Genomic DNA, 14,918 nt, shown 5'->3' on the forward strand with positions numbered 1-14,918 from the left:
ATTTCCTCTTAATACTTAACTTTCCCAACTCCGGTTAAGGCCCAAACGCAATGACGACGGAAGCGGAACGGCAACGGCAGCGGAAAAGCCCGATCTGAGTAAGCCTACTTGTCGGATTGAAAATTAGTTAGATCCAAATCGACTTCGGTTAGGCATCTTGATGTCATTAGTGACAACTGTCAAACTTTCCGTTTCCGTTCCGCTTCCGCCCACAGTGCGTTTGGGCCTTTACTGTGCCATACAATCCTCCGGTCCACTTCGCGATTCTCATGTGGATGTGGATGTGTTTTGATTCTCGGGGTATTTGCGTTTAAAGCCATTCTTGAAGTTTGGTTGTTCCGCCTATTTCAATTGTTGGTCTAGAAATGCTCGTTTGTATACACTCTGCGATCGGAGCGCGAAGTTTGACGCTTGATGCTCTAGCAGAGTGTAAGCGAACAAGCATACAATTTTTATGCTTGTTCGCTTACTCTGCTAGAACCCGAGCGTCAAGTGTCAAACTTCGTGCTCGGATGGCAGAGTGTAAATAAACGAGCATAAATTCCACCACAGAGATGGTCTAACGACGTCTAACCAGCCATACAAAAAAACGTCTAACGTTAGTCTCACGTTAGACTAACATGTTAGATCGAAAAGAGCTGTAACGTCTAACATAATGTGTCATATCAGTCTAATATTAGACGAACATTAGACTAACGTTAGACCAAATGTTAGTCTAATGGTCTAACGTGTTAGACTAACGTTAGACTCATGTTAGACTAACCTTCCGTGCTGGGTCCTGTTTCGGATGTCGAACATAAAAACAACTGCAGGAGTCCTTTTTGATTCGGTCGTATGTAACATTTTTGTCAATTAGAGAAACGAGGTGTTTTGTTTTGGTCAACAAAAAATTGTTTCTATTTTCGATGCGATAGATTTTTGATTTTCATGACAAGAAGATCAAGTATACAATAAAATTCGTGTGTGCTATCTGCTTCTCCCTCCCTGGTTAAACTGGGTTGAACTACTATCGAAGAAAATCTTTATTTCATATTAGTACAATACAGTGGTTGCTATAAAGAAAATACATAGCAACGGAATGATGTTGCATTTCCATTGCTTGATTCGACCCTTTAACAGTTATGAGTCAGTATAATTTCCAATAAGGATAACAATTAGGGTTAATGTCCCTAATATAGAACCCATACATACATTTTGAAAGAAAGAATAGTTTGACAATTTTTCACTATCAACCAAAAATATCTATTTATCGATTGTGATACATTTATTGTTCAATTGATGTTGCAATGTGGTTAGAATGATTTATAAATTATAATTAAGTTAACGTGAATTATCTAAAATATACCTTTGTGGTCTGGTAGCTAGCTGTGTAAGAATGTATTAGGAAGATGCATAAATGAAGTAGTCTTTTAGGGTGACCAGCCATGTTTATAAATACGCTACAAGGGGGAGGACACAAAGTTGGTGCTTCATGAAAAGTAATCATACGTTAAACGCAGCACCAACTTTGGACCCCCTCTCCTTTATAGCGTATTTTTCTACATGGCTGGTCACCCTAAAATGCTACGTCATTTATACATCTTCCCTTAGATGTTGCAACTCTAGCTTGGTGACATTTTTTATAATCATTCATATTTTCGTTTTCAATCGAATTATATTTTCCATACTTTTTTGGTATGGAAAATACGGTTCGAACGAACACGAGAATATATGTATGTGTAAAAATTATTACATGAGCTTTACTGCCCATGAAAGCTTAACAGTCACATGTTTGCTTGATTTCCGATTCAAATGGGACTGTTATGTGTTTATGGGTAGTTTACCACCGTTAAACACATAAATAAATCTCAAGTTCTATAGAAATCGCATAGAGCATAGACCGTTAAGTGTATTACGGTAGTCTAATCTGAGCGTAGCATTAGGGCATTCTGTTATGATTGATAACAGGATACATTTTCAATGCGAATGACTGCCACTAAATTCTAAAACACTATCAGCATGATGAATATTGAAGGTAACTATTTTTTGCTAAACCTTCCCATCGATCAGGAACAGCGAGAAAGTATCTGAAAGAAAGAACAATTCCTGTAGATTTTATTTTTCAGATAATTTTAATTATTATTATACCGATCCATTGCTTCGATAAACCGAGTTTTGTAATCTTTTGGCTTTATCACCGTTGGTGGCTTCCCATGACTTAATGAACTGACGGAGTGTTTAAAAAGTGATTCCACCTTCTTGTCCAACGTAAAAGTTCGAATATAATCTAAATTCAAATGTATAGTCTCAATTAAACTTCGCTGAGTATCTACTACATTCTTACCAATTATTCCAACAACCAGCAATCGTTCTTTATTGTCCAATCCAACCAACAGGGAATAATCCATCACTCGATTCCTCTCTAAAAATGAAGCATCTCTATCTATCGCTTGCTTCAAGACGGTTCTGCTGTGAGTTAAGATATATAACGGGTTTGTCCATGACACTAAAAAGCAAATAAATTTAGTACATGATTGTAATGAAGCTGTCAGTGGCCTACTCTGCATCAAATTTTCATCCATTAGAACTATTTCACCCGACTGCCTGTTTGGATCAACCATTCTGTTTCTGAGGGATCCCTTCAAGTCAAACTTCTCAGTTATTTCTCTATTACAGAACAGGTTCTCCATTACCAACACCGTTTTTTCATAGGATGTGTTGCTAGTTAAATGAAAAGAACATGAGTACATTAAGAATTATAAGCAGTTTACATTTGGCTATTTGCTTGACCACGTAGAACAATTTCGTTATGTTATGAGAGCAATCTCAATAGTCACTTTCAAAAGGTTAATAATAAACTTATTACACATTGATACAACCAAGCGGCTGTCAACTTGAATATTTTCGATTCATCTACCCGACTTGAAAAGGTGTACCTATTTTGATTTTTTTTGTTATTTATGAATTTTTAAATTTTGTGCATTTTGGTATTAAAGTGTATTCAATTCATTATGAAATATATTTTTCTTGTATAAAATATTTTTAATGTATTTTTAAGTATTTTTATTATGGTATTTAAGTTTCAACGTGTACACATTAACGTATTTTTGTGTATTTTCCGAACTGTGTATTTACAACTAGCTGATTAATGAAGTTGATCGCCCTTCGGTTACAACATATGCGTCTAGACTAGGGCGTGACAACCAGAGCTGGTAAATATCACGGCCGTCATGTAACAATGAGAAAACTGGTCCTCTCATTATGGTTCTACAAAGGTTAATTTAATTTGTATTCGTCTTCTTTTTGAAATATTCTTCAATCATCATCATTGGTTTACACATACATTCTCATATTATTATTGGGCATTTCACACCAAACTGGACTAATAAGCGCGTTTTCACTTATTAAAAAGTGTGATTAAAGTGCAAGCATCCGTCTAATCGTCTTAGTGTCTTCGGTGCACTTATTTCTTATGACGGTGCACTTTTATCACACTTTTAGCATTTTTGGTGCAGTCCAGTTTCAGATGCAATCAGCAATAATACAAAAATTTAACACTTGTATTTCATGATTTTAGAACGAAAACTTCCTGGGTAAAACATATTCACTGTATTTACTTACTTGTGTTCTTCGAAGCTTAGCACAATAACAAACAATCGAATACATAAAATCCAAAACAACTGCTACTCAAAACTCGTAAAAGTATCATTGAAAAAACGTTGCCAGATGTATTGCCTCTAGCAATGGATTTAAGTTTATTAAAACAAACAGTTGTGAAGTTTGACTCATTAATATACACGGTTAGAAAAAAGTACCCAAAATTAAGTTCTTTTCACTCATCTCGACACTATAGTGCAGGAACCCAAAAGTAGGTAGAGCGTGTCAAAGTAATTTTCATTTACTTGTGTGCAGTTCGTATGGAATTTTCGACTGACTTTTTAACCAAAAGTAAGTTAGTTATTCCCAACAGTAGGTAAATATGATTATACTCAACGTTGGGTTCCCACACTTTACTACGGGTTGGGTGGTTTTGCTCCTCCGTTTTTGACAACATTAGTAGGAGAAAAGGAGACAAACTAGTGAAAAGTAGGTAAAAGTGAACTGGCCGTTGGGTACTTTTTTCTTACCGTGTAGGTGAGTGGATGTATTTAATGGTGAATAAATATCAGAAACTGAGTAAATAAAACAAAAACGACCCTTCTAGGCATTTTACCGGTCCAATTTAAAAAGCCACAGAAGATTGAATTCAACACTAACAGGGTTGATGGCAGCAGTGCATGTAGCCTGGTATTCGCTTTCCCGCTCAGGGGTGTAAACAAACTTGCATACAACGAAGTCTGCCAGTGTGAACGTTTTGTCTGCTACATTCTTATGCACTAGATAATGTGACATCACATTTGCTGTTGTATTAAAATGAAGGAAGAAAAGAGATGGTTAAATCACAGACAAACAGACATAACACATTGAATATTTCTCACTGTAAAACATCGTCGCAAAAACATTACCGCCATCTGTTGAGTACACTGTGGTGGGTAGTACGCAGATGGCGGTAGTGTGTAAACGTCAAACGCAAGGGAATTGACTATGCGCGCCACAGGTGGCGGTACTACCAACTACTTTTAAATTGACCGTTAAATGCTTGTTCGATGAACAACTTGCGAGAGTTATGTCTGTTTGTCTGTGGTTAAATTTTCCTCACCATACCAGTTGATATTTATGAAACATGGGCAGTTTTGGCGTGGGGACATGCACTTCCAATGTATTTTACCCATACATTTAGAAAATGATGGAAACAATTGACCCTTTGTAGAACCTTATCACGAGACGAAATTACCTATCACGAGATTTCTTGTCATTTTCCAATGATCTAGCATTCATAAGAATAATTGTCTTACGGCTGTGACATCAACATTTCTAACTGGTTTAGGTGAATTTAGGCAAGCAACAATATGTAATCGGTAGAGTGAATATATTTTTTAAGATTTCCGCGGTACAAAGTAACAATAATATCAGTAAATATTAGGCAAGCAAGTAATAGCGATGTTAACAACACTGTCACGTTCTGTCATGACGAAACAATCGATGAGATTTTGAAGTAAATCTCTATCATCGTTTTCTCATCCGATGATAGTGACAGAAGTATCTCTGTAAATATCGCGTGAGATCTTTCATTGAAAATGACAATTGCCAGCCCTGGTGACAACTGGCTTTTTATTCTTCTCCCTAAATTTTGGGACTCCTTAACTACTACCAACTGTAAGAATATTATTAGGAAAAATGCGCTTATGAAGTTCATACTATAACAAATAGATTAGAATTCAGGCTTGAACATGCTCATTATAGCTCAAATGCTACTTTTCGAAATAACGAAACTATGAGATGCAATAATAATGATGTTTATATGTAAGATGCAAGAAGAGGAGGTAAAGTTTGTGTATGACAAATAAAACTTGTCAATTTCACTTCCAGAGTGTCCCAATTAGCTATTTAAGCTGTAATGAGTAATCGCGATGAGCAAATACTATTCGTTATAGCTAATCGCTAATAGTGACACTCTGGAAGCAAAATTGACAGGTTTTATGTGTCATACTTCATACACAAACTTTACGTCTCCGATCAAGAGAGACGACCAGTCCATACCGCTGAAGAAGACCGTCCGAGTTCTGGGAGTTCTCGTTGACCGATTCCTCAACTTAACAGCATTTCAGTGCAGTCAAGAAAAATTGCCGCAGCCGAGTGAATCTCATCCGGACCATTTCCCGACAGAATAGATCGAGCAACCGCAGCATCCGTTTTCACGTGGTGAGTGCAATTATCGACAGTCGCCTTCTATACGGGTTGGAGATGACCTGTATCGCAATGGATAAGCTTTTAGCTACGTTAGCACCAGTCTACAACACCTACGTCCGGATTGTCTCTGGCCTGCTGCCATCCACGCCCGCTGATGCTGCATGCATCGACGCAGGCATCCTGCCTTTCCGCTTCCGTATAACCGCAGCTATCGCAACCAAAGCCACTGCTTTCATCTCAAAGACATCTGGAAATCAAGAGATCTTCCTCCTCGACGAGGGGAACAGACTCCTCCGCACGGCTGCCAACGAAGATCTCCCCCCAGTGGCCAGGGTGGCCAGATGCTGTATTTGATTGCAGAAGTGATGACGGCGTTTCAGTCTTGTTGTTGTACTGTACCTGCTTTTCTGTTCGGTATTGGTTGATGGTTTCACCCTTCCTGAAGTTGATAAATTTTGGGACCGAGAGGGCTGCAATTGGGTGGTCGGTGGTCAATGGCGAACCAGCAAATTGTACTTTCGCTGTGGCCAGTAGTTACTTGTCCGATCCCTTGGCGCGGCTGTATTCATTTCCTTGGATGATGTTTTTGGTACTGCTGGTGTGGATTTGTTGTTGTTTTCATCGTTTTCTGCTTCGTTTGGCTTTTTCAGCAGCTTTTACCTGCAACCTGCGAGTCCGTTGTATTGCGTCAAATTTAGACCAGTCCAGCTTCCAGTGCCATTTGTTGCCTAAAAACCGCCATCCAGGAGATGAATGGTCAGTTTTTGGAGATATTGTATTTTTGTGTACTGGAGGACTTTCAGCTAATTCTTCCACCAAGGACTTCTGATGAGGTTCTGCAGCATTTATATGAAGATTAGAAACAGCCCCAGATACAAATTTCACTTCCTCAAGAATTTTCAGAAGTTTCGGCTCTGGATGATGATGATGAGGTGATGATTCGGCCCCTTTTATTGAAAGTGCGATGTCATTTTATAAGCTTGATAGCCGTTCGTCAAGTAATTTTGTAATTTTTTGTGACATCAACGAATTTGATTCGTTGATGCCGGTTATTGTCGCGTGCGCTTGTGAATCACACGTTTTCATATTCTGGCCGACCGCGCTGCACATGTTATTATTGTTTTTATTTATTACTGCTGAATGGAAGAAAAATGACAATGTCAGAATAAAAGAGAAAAAACTGGTTGCTTTGATGGCGCACAGAATGTGTATTTCAGCGCGGTGCAGGACACTATACACTCAAAGATAAATTAAATCAAAAAGCGAGGGGGGCGACACATCTAAATCTCAATCATAGATGCTCGAAAAATCTCACGCCAGCGAATAAATCTACGAAAAATCTTCTTGCCATTTTAAGCATCTAAATCCATCTACTCGCATCGACTTCCATCTTTTTGCAGGAAATCTTCAAAATCTTCATCAATCTTCTTAAAATCTACTCATCGTACGTGCAGCTAAGCACAGCAAAACAAAATCGTTTCTGCATCGAAGATAGAGTCGCCCCCCTCGTCCAAAAGCTTAAAAAGTATGCAGATTCCCGCTTCACCTTAGGGGCTGTTCATAAACTACGTAGACAGTTTAGGGGGGGGGGGGTTTGACAATTATCCACGGCCCATACAAATTTTAAAATTTTTGTATGGACAATTGTCTACGCAGGGGGAGGGGGGGGTCAAGAATCCCAAAAATCTGTCTACGTAGTTTATGAACAGCCCCTTATTGAGTCCGAGCCATGATTACTTCGGCAGTAGTCATGCATGATTAAAATCGAAATAATCTTTCCAGTATTAAATTTTATTCTTTTTCAATACTGATATATAATCAAAAAAGATAAAAATTCAATCAGAACTTACTAAAATAGAATCAAAAAAGATTAAACTTTATTAAAAAAAAGATAATCTACAATCTAATCAACCATGATTAAACTGGGATAAATATCATTCGATATGATTAAACTGAGTTTAATGTCAAATTGATTAAATTTCAAGCAAAATGGGAATAGTTCAATTTATCAGTGGGGGCGACCCCGGCGTAGTGGTTAGCATCCATACCTCTCACGCAAAAGTCACGAGTTCAAATCTCCCCCCGGACAAGTCACGAATGACCCAAGAGCGTTAAAGTGACTATAAAAAAAAATTATCAGTGTAGACAAGAGCTTTTTATGGATTCGTGAAAGCACAAAGCGCAAACGTGAATGAACATGCTACGTTTGGGCAGGCAGCAGAGATTAGGAGAAAATAGGGGAGAGTACAGTCTATTCAAAGGAGTGAATGAGTTCAGTTCGCTCTGTAAAAAAGGAGCCAATAAAAACTAAGAATTGTTCAAGACAAAATCGTGTGTTGTGATTTAGTGACTAATTTCCCTGCATCAAGCTATCGAACTAAACATTTGGTCCTTCGAACCGGATGAGTAGACATTTTAGTCCGCCAAACGTAGTGCTTACGGAAATTTAGTTGCTGTCGGCACGTGTGCAAAAGTTCGGTCCGGGGCCGAAGGTCAGAAAACGCTATGTCCGTGGCATAGTACGGGTTCTGGCAGTGCTTGCACCGTGTGCAAAAGTGCAATTAGTGAGTCCATGGCCGAAGATTGCGTTTTGAAACAGAACGCACCGTGTGCGTAGTGTGGCCCGTGGCCGAAAAGTGAAATTGATTGCGTTCGTGGCGTAATCAAACATTGCAGACAATTAAACGCACCTTGTGCGTAGTGAGGCTTGAAGCCGATAAAACGAACGTTACAATTTGTGATGCACCGTGTGCATATATTGTAACTCATGGTCAAAGTGAACTAGTAGACGTGTCCGTGGTACATCACTAGTTGAACGATTCCAGAGAAGTGTGGACATGAGTGACTGTGAAACACAACGAGGAGTGTTGCAACAATTAACAAGAAGAAACATTTTGGAAGCGCTTACAGGTTCACGTAGTGAACAAGAGAATACAATTTCGTCAATCGCGGAACAGAAGCTATCTAAGGAAGTGCTTGAGAAGAAGAAAGCAATAGAATCCAACTTGGAGGTGCTGATGGATCGGCGTGACCTGACATAGATAAATTGATCAGGATGAAGGAATCGTTGCAAGGAGAACTCAACATTCATTTGCATAATCTTCACTTTGATACACTGCGGCTGTGTGCAAACGAATTCGACTAAATACATGCCGAAATTTTCGTGCTGCCGAGAAATCAACGAGCTGCTGAACGCAAAGAGTATGCGGTCTTCGAAAAAATTCACAACGAACTTTACGTTGACTTGCAGACTATGATCGCCGCAGCGCAAGAAGCAAGTAATGTAAGACCAGGTACGTCAAGTAGTGTCTCTAGTTTTCAACAGCCGATTATTGTGCAAGCGTCAACGTGGTGCTGCATGCTCCATTTCCAACGTTTGACGGGACACCGGAGAATTGGTACAGCTTTAAGAGCCTTTTCACGAGCATTATGGCAAAGTACCCGAACGAGATACCGGCGATTAAGATTTTGCATTTGCGGAATGCCCTAAGCGGTTATGCGAGGAGTAAGATCGATCAGGACTTCGTGAACAACAACGACTACGAAATGGCTTGGAAGATTCTGGAGGACGCATACGAGGATAAACGGCTGATACTGGATACTCACGTTGATGCTATCCTGGATTGCGCAAATGTCAACAAAGAAAACCGTGGGCAATCGATTTCTCAGATGGTTGAAACGTGTACGAAGCACGTCGATTCTTTGAAAGGTCATGGCCCTGTCGAAGGCTTGGGGGAATTGATTGTGTCTAACGTTCTCTATAAGAAGCTCGACAACGATACGCAGGAGCAGTGGGAGCTGAAGCTGCCTAAGGGAGAAATTCCTAAATAGGATAGATTTGTTGAACTGAGTAACCAGAAGGTTCATGTACAGACATCGAAGTCGTTCATCCAGACCGCAAGAGAAGCGTGTCCGTGCTGTGATGCAGAGCACGTTATTTATAAGTGCTCGAAGTTCCAGAGTATGGAGTTCCCGGAACGCAAATCATTTGCTGCGAAGGCGGGTTTGTGCTACAATTGCCTGAAGCAAAAACATCGTGTAATCGACTGTCCGTCCGACCAATGGTGCAAGGTCCAAGGTTGCGGTCGGAAGCATCATAGTCTGTTTCATCCTAGAGATACAGCAGAGAAAACGAGTGAAGAAGATAAGTCCCCGTCACCAGGCATGAAGACACAAGAGCAAACGCAGGATCAGCAAGCCGTAGAATGCTCAAGTGCAAAGACATTGTGTGCACAGATTGGCACAACAAAGTGACAGGTACTGTTGTCAACGGCAGAGATTTTCGTGGTAGGAACAGGAGGTTCCACCGTTAAGTGTCGTGCGCTGTTAGATTCAGGATCCGACAGTCACATACTCACAGAGAGGTTGGCAAGTAAGTTTATGTTGAAGATGGATTGCATCGATCTTCCTATCACTGGTCTCAACGACATTCAGACTCGAGTAAAGTACTTAGTTTCGACGAACATTCTGTCACGAATCAGTTCGTTCACGACGAGTGAATTAGAATTCTTGGTCGTACCAAGGGTAACATCAAACGTACCCGTCATGGAGATCGATACTAAATGCTGGAAACTACCGTATGGCGTGCAGTTAGCGGATCCGTTGTTCTACGCTCCAGGAGAAATTGATATGATTATTGGCAACGGTGGCAGAAGCTGCTGTTGAGGAGCATTTCAAGGACACTCCTGCTAGGGATGATCAAGGCCGCTATGATGTGCGACTTCCGTTCAACGAGCTAAAGGATCAACTTGGTGATTCTTTTGTTATGGCGAAGAAGCGTTATGATCGACTGATGATTTCCTTGTTAAGGAATCCTGAGAAACGTATACAGTATTTTGAGTTCATGACAGAGTACATAGCTCTCGGTCATATGAAGCAAGTGGAGGTCGTAGGTGAAGGTGGATACTTCATTCCGCATCACACTGTGTACAAGACCTCTAGTTCCACAACGAAAACCAGGGTAGTTTTAGACGCATCGGCAAAAACAACTTCTGGAATCTCGTTGGATGATGCTGTAATAGTTGGACCTACTGTACAAAGTGATCTGGTGGAGATAATTCTGCGCTTCTGTGACCATCAAGGGGTACTGACAGCCGATGTTCCAAAAATGTACCGTCAAGTCGGTATGCATCCAGATGATTGCAAGTACCATATGATTGTGTGGTGTGATGAAAACGGTGAATGGAAGGTGTTCGAGCTCCAAACTGTAACGTACGGTGTGAAAGTTCACCGTATCATGCGACAAAGGCATTGATTCAACTTGTTGCAGACGAAGGTACACAGTTTCCACCTCGGTTTCCACTGGCCGCGCAAGTTATCGAAAAGGACAGTTATGTGGACGATTTTCTAACCGGTGGACAATTCGTCGAAACGGTGATTGATTACAAAGAACTATCAGGAGAGTTCGGCGTTCAACATTCTGTTCGAATAGTGCAGAGGTCCTAGCTGCAATTCCAGAGGATCTGCAAGAAAAGCAAGTCAGTTTCGAAGAATCTGGGATTAATAATACAATCAAGACACTTGGATTGATCTGGAATCCTTCGGAAGATTATTTCATTTTCCACGTCGAGCCATTGATCGATGGGAAGATTTCTTCTACGAAACGTGAGATGTTGTCGGATATTGGTCGGCTTTTCGATCCATTGGGATTCCTGGGACCAGCCATCACCTGTGCGAAACCGAGTGACAGCGGTGCTGGAACAAACTCCAGGTTACACTTGGAATTATATCAGGTCGGAAGAAAATCCTGCAGATGCCATCTCGAGAGGTGAATTGACAATCGACCTGGTGAACAAAAAATCGTGGTGGAATGGCCCATCGATGCTGTGGAAGCAGGCGTTTAAAACAGATGAGCCAGAAGAATTGGAGGAATCAGTCCTGCCTGACATCAGGCCAGCAAGGGTTTTGGCGGCTGTGACAAGTGAACCGCCAATGCAATTCATCAGAGTGAGTGATTGCAGGAAGCTTCAAAGGCCTTGGGCCTACGTGATGAGGTTTATTGACCTGAAGAAAGAAAAAGATGTGATTAGTGTTACCAAGAGTGTTACGGCAGAAGAAATGGTGAAGGCCGAAAAGGTTGTCAGGCTGATTCAGCAAGAAACGTTTAGTGATCTGCTGAAGTTGCTACGGTCAAGGTCAGACAAGCGACACAATCTGTCGAGTTTGGCTCCATTCGTAGGAGAAGATCACCTTATTCGTGTTGCAGGTCGTCTGAATACTCTGCAATTCCATACGATGGAAAGCATCAGATGCTACTCCCAGAGAAACATTACGTCACGGAGATTTTGATTCGGAAATTGCATGAGGAGCATCATCACGTCGGTCAAGGCTAGCTAGCTATTGTGCGAGAGCGGTACTGGCCAGTTATCATCAAGAAAGTAATTTCGAAATGCCAAATTTGTGCAAGGTGATATCCGATAGCAGGGAGTCAGTTCATGGGTGACATTCCCGAGTCCCGTGTTAATCAAGCGCCAGTATTTTCAAAGGTTGGAATTGATTTTGCAGGCCCGTTTCTACTGAAGCTAGGAGGAAGAAGTCCAAAGGTTTACAAAACATATGTGGTTGTTTTTGTATGCATGGTAGTAAAGGCAATTCACTTTGAAGTGGTCTCCAATCTCACGACGGACAACTTCATTGCTGCACTGCATCGATTTGTGAGCAAGCGTGGTTTGCGAAGTGATATTCATTCAAACAACGGAACTGCATTTGTGGGTGCCAATCATGAGCTTGCTGCTCTCAGGGACTTGTTCAATGGCCAACAACATCAGCGGAAAGTGGAAGAGTTCTGTGCAGTGAAGGGCATTTGCTGGCATTTTATTCCTCCAAGAAGTCCTGATTTCGGTGGCATTTGGGAAGTTGGAGTAAAATCCATGAAGCATTAACCACATTCTTGGCGCAAACTGGAGCGGTCTTAAATTCACGACCATTATTTCCAATGTCAGATGATCCTAAAGCTGGGTTTAGACTAGGCAAGTCAAATGATCAACTCAGTTGAATTCAATTGGCTTGAAAAGTTGAGCCTGGTTCAATTTTTTTTTAATTCGAGTTAGTTGATCAAGTCAGTTGAATGGCATGGTTTACACGTTCAATTCGCGTTCAAGTCAGTTGAATTCAACTGACTTGATCAATTGACTTGCCCTGTCTAAACCCAGCTTAACGATTTGTCGGTTCTGACCCCTTTCCATTTCTTGATTGAGCGATCGGGATTGGCATAACCAGAACCTTCCTACAATAAAGAAAAGATTGGACGATTGAACAGGTGGCAATACATTCAATTGATGCAACAACATTTCTGGTCACGATGGTCCAGAGAATATTTGCATCACTTGCAAGGTCGGCAAAAGCGGAATAGCAGCGTGAAGAAAATCGATGCTGGAGCGTTGGTTCTGCTTCTTGACGAAAATCTGCCTCCTCAGCAATAGAAACGTGGGCGGATAATCGCATTACATCCTGGCAACGACGACGTGGTCCGTGTAGTGACGGTCAAGACTACGGCTTACTCGCCAGCCGAGAGCAATAACCAAGATTCTTCTTCTTTTACCTTTATTTAACGTCGGTCTTTGTTCCGCAATCTAGTGCCAATCAAGGGCCACCCACATTAGATCCGTTTGCGTTGCGTTGACGTAAATTTGACAGTTAGACAATAAATTTAGCTGTCACTTTGCCGCAACGCGTCCGATCCGGATCTAATGTGCGCGGGCCTTCACCGACGGACATCGATTGCCGTCCATTGACGGCAACCGAATGTGCAGGAAGGCAGCTTCCACACCTGCGTAGGATATCGCACCCATTCAAACACACATGGGCCGGGACCAACGGCTTTACTTCCCTTCCGAAGAATAACCAAGATTGCCTTTCTTCCATCTGTTGAGCTAGACCTAGAGATCTCAACGCGGGGAGAATGAACGGAAGAAAAATGACAATGTCAGAATAAAAGAGAAAAAACTGGTTGCTTTGATGACGCACAGAATTAGGTACTGCAGTGTGACGTCAAAAATGAACTCAGTGTTAGCCGGCTGAACCTTTTTGACAGTTCAGTGGTACTGCTTACAAGCACTTAGTCGTTTTTTTCGAAAAAAAATATTCTTAAATTTCCGAATTTCAACTTGAAAATTGTCGAGGAATAGAAAGGATGCTGCTCATGGACATTGCAGAAGTGTGGTTTACATCTCACTGCAGTCCGAAAAATAATCGAGAAAATCCACCCAAGAAAAAATCGACTAAGTCCACGTAAACAGTACCACTGAACTGTCATCAGATTGAGGTTAACCCCGACGGTGCAAAACCTATTACTCCTATGAGAAAATCCATAAGCAAACGTACTACTACTTTGTACTATCCTTTCACTCCACCGAAAATTCCCATAAGAAACTGTTTATATTTGCTAGAAGAGCAAATTTTTCGACGGTGCTGTCAACGCCAATTACCACTACCTACTTATCTCCCTTCCGATCACAGAATTCGCCGATTCGGTGTCTCTCGTTGTGCTTTCTGCTGAGACTGAGCAATATTCGATACCGCGAAACATCTCCGCAGTTATGTTTTCTTTCGGCGCAGGAGATGTGCGGTAGTCAAAAGTTTAGAATGTTGCTCAGCATTTACAATAATATTCTACCAAATTTTCATGTGCGTATAGTCCACTGCAACAGCCGAACGTACGAGTGAATAGGGTTACCATAGTGCATTGTAAGAAAATGTCACAAGTTTTTATAGCTGTTTTAAATCAATAATTACGAAGAAACCATACTGCCTACATGGTTACTACCAAAGGCACAAATCTAGAGAACTGCATGGAAAATGTTTTGTAGAACAACTAAATTAACAGTAATCAAAAATTTCAACTTAAAAGCACTAAAATGTATGAAATTTCATGAGTTTTTTTTTTGTACTTTAAACATACTTTTCAATTTTAATGTGTGATAATTAACTTTAATCGAGTTCTTTTCAAAAAAGCATTGATAGCTAAGACTTTAATCTTTCATTTGGTATGTTTAAATCAGAAAAATAGCTAACCAAAGTTGGAAATACAAAAAAAAACATAAAATGTTGAATAACTCACTAAGCAGTCATTTCTGACCCTATGTTTCATGGGGATTTTTTCATAACTTTAGGAGCCCTAACTACCCTGAAATTATGTAAAACCCGGGACC

General features: G+C 40.7%; 1 protein-coding gene across 1 annotated transcript in view; it reads right to left on the reverse strand.

The window, feature by feature from the left end:
- Window positions 1–886: 886 nt before the first annotated feature.
- The window catches only part of fab1 (fab1 kinase), a 78,322-nt gene continuing 64,290 nt past the window's right edge, over window positions 887–14,918 (reverse strand). The window contains exons 9-12 of the mRNA XM_065236790.1: window positions 2,540–2,700; window positions 2,324–2,485; window positions 2,128–2,266; window positions 887–2,066 (exon numbers count right to left, since the gene is read on the reverse strand). Coding sequence (XP_065092862.1) covers window positions 1,994–2,066; window positions 2,128–2,266; window positions 2,324–2,485; window positions 2,540–2,700 — 535 coding nt within the window. The 3' untranslated portion in view covers window positions 887–1,993. The remainder of the gene's footprint in view (window positions 2,067–2,127; window positions 2,267–2,323; window positions 2,486–2,539; window positions 2,701–14,918) is intronic.

The sequence above is a fragment of the Ochlerotatus camptorhynchus genome, unplaced genomic scaffold (genome assembly GCF_037179485.1).
Source record: "Ochlerotatus camptorhynchus isolate MF236.1 unplaced genomic scaffold, CSIRO-AGI_Acam_v1.1 ptg000575l, whole genome shotgun sequence".
Classification (NCBI taxonomy): Eukaryota; Metazoa; Arthropoda; class Insecta; order Diptera; family Culicidae; genus Ochlerotatus; species Ochlerotatus camptorhynchus.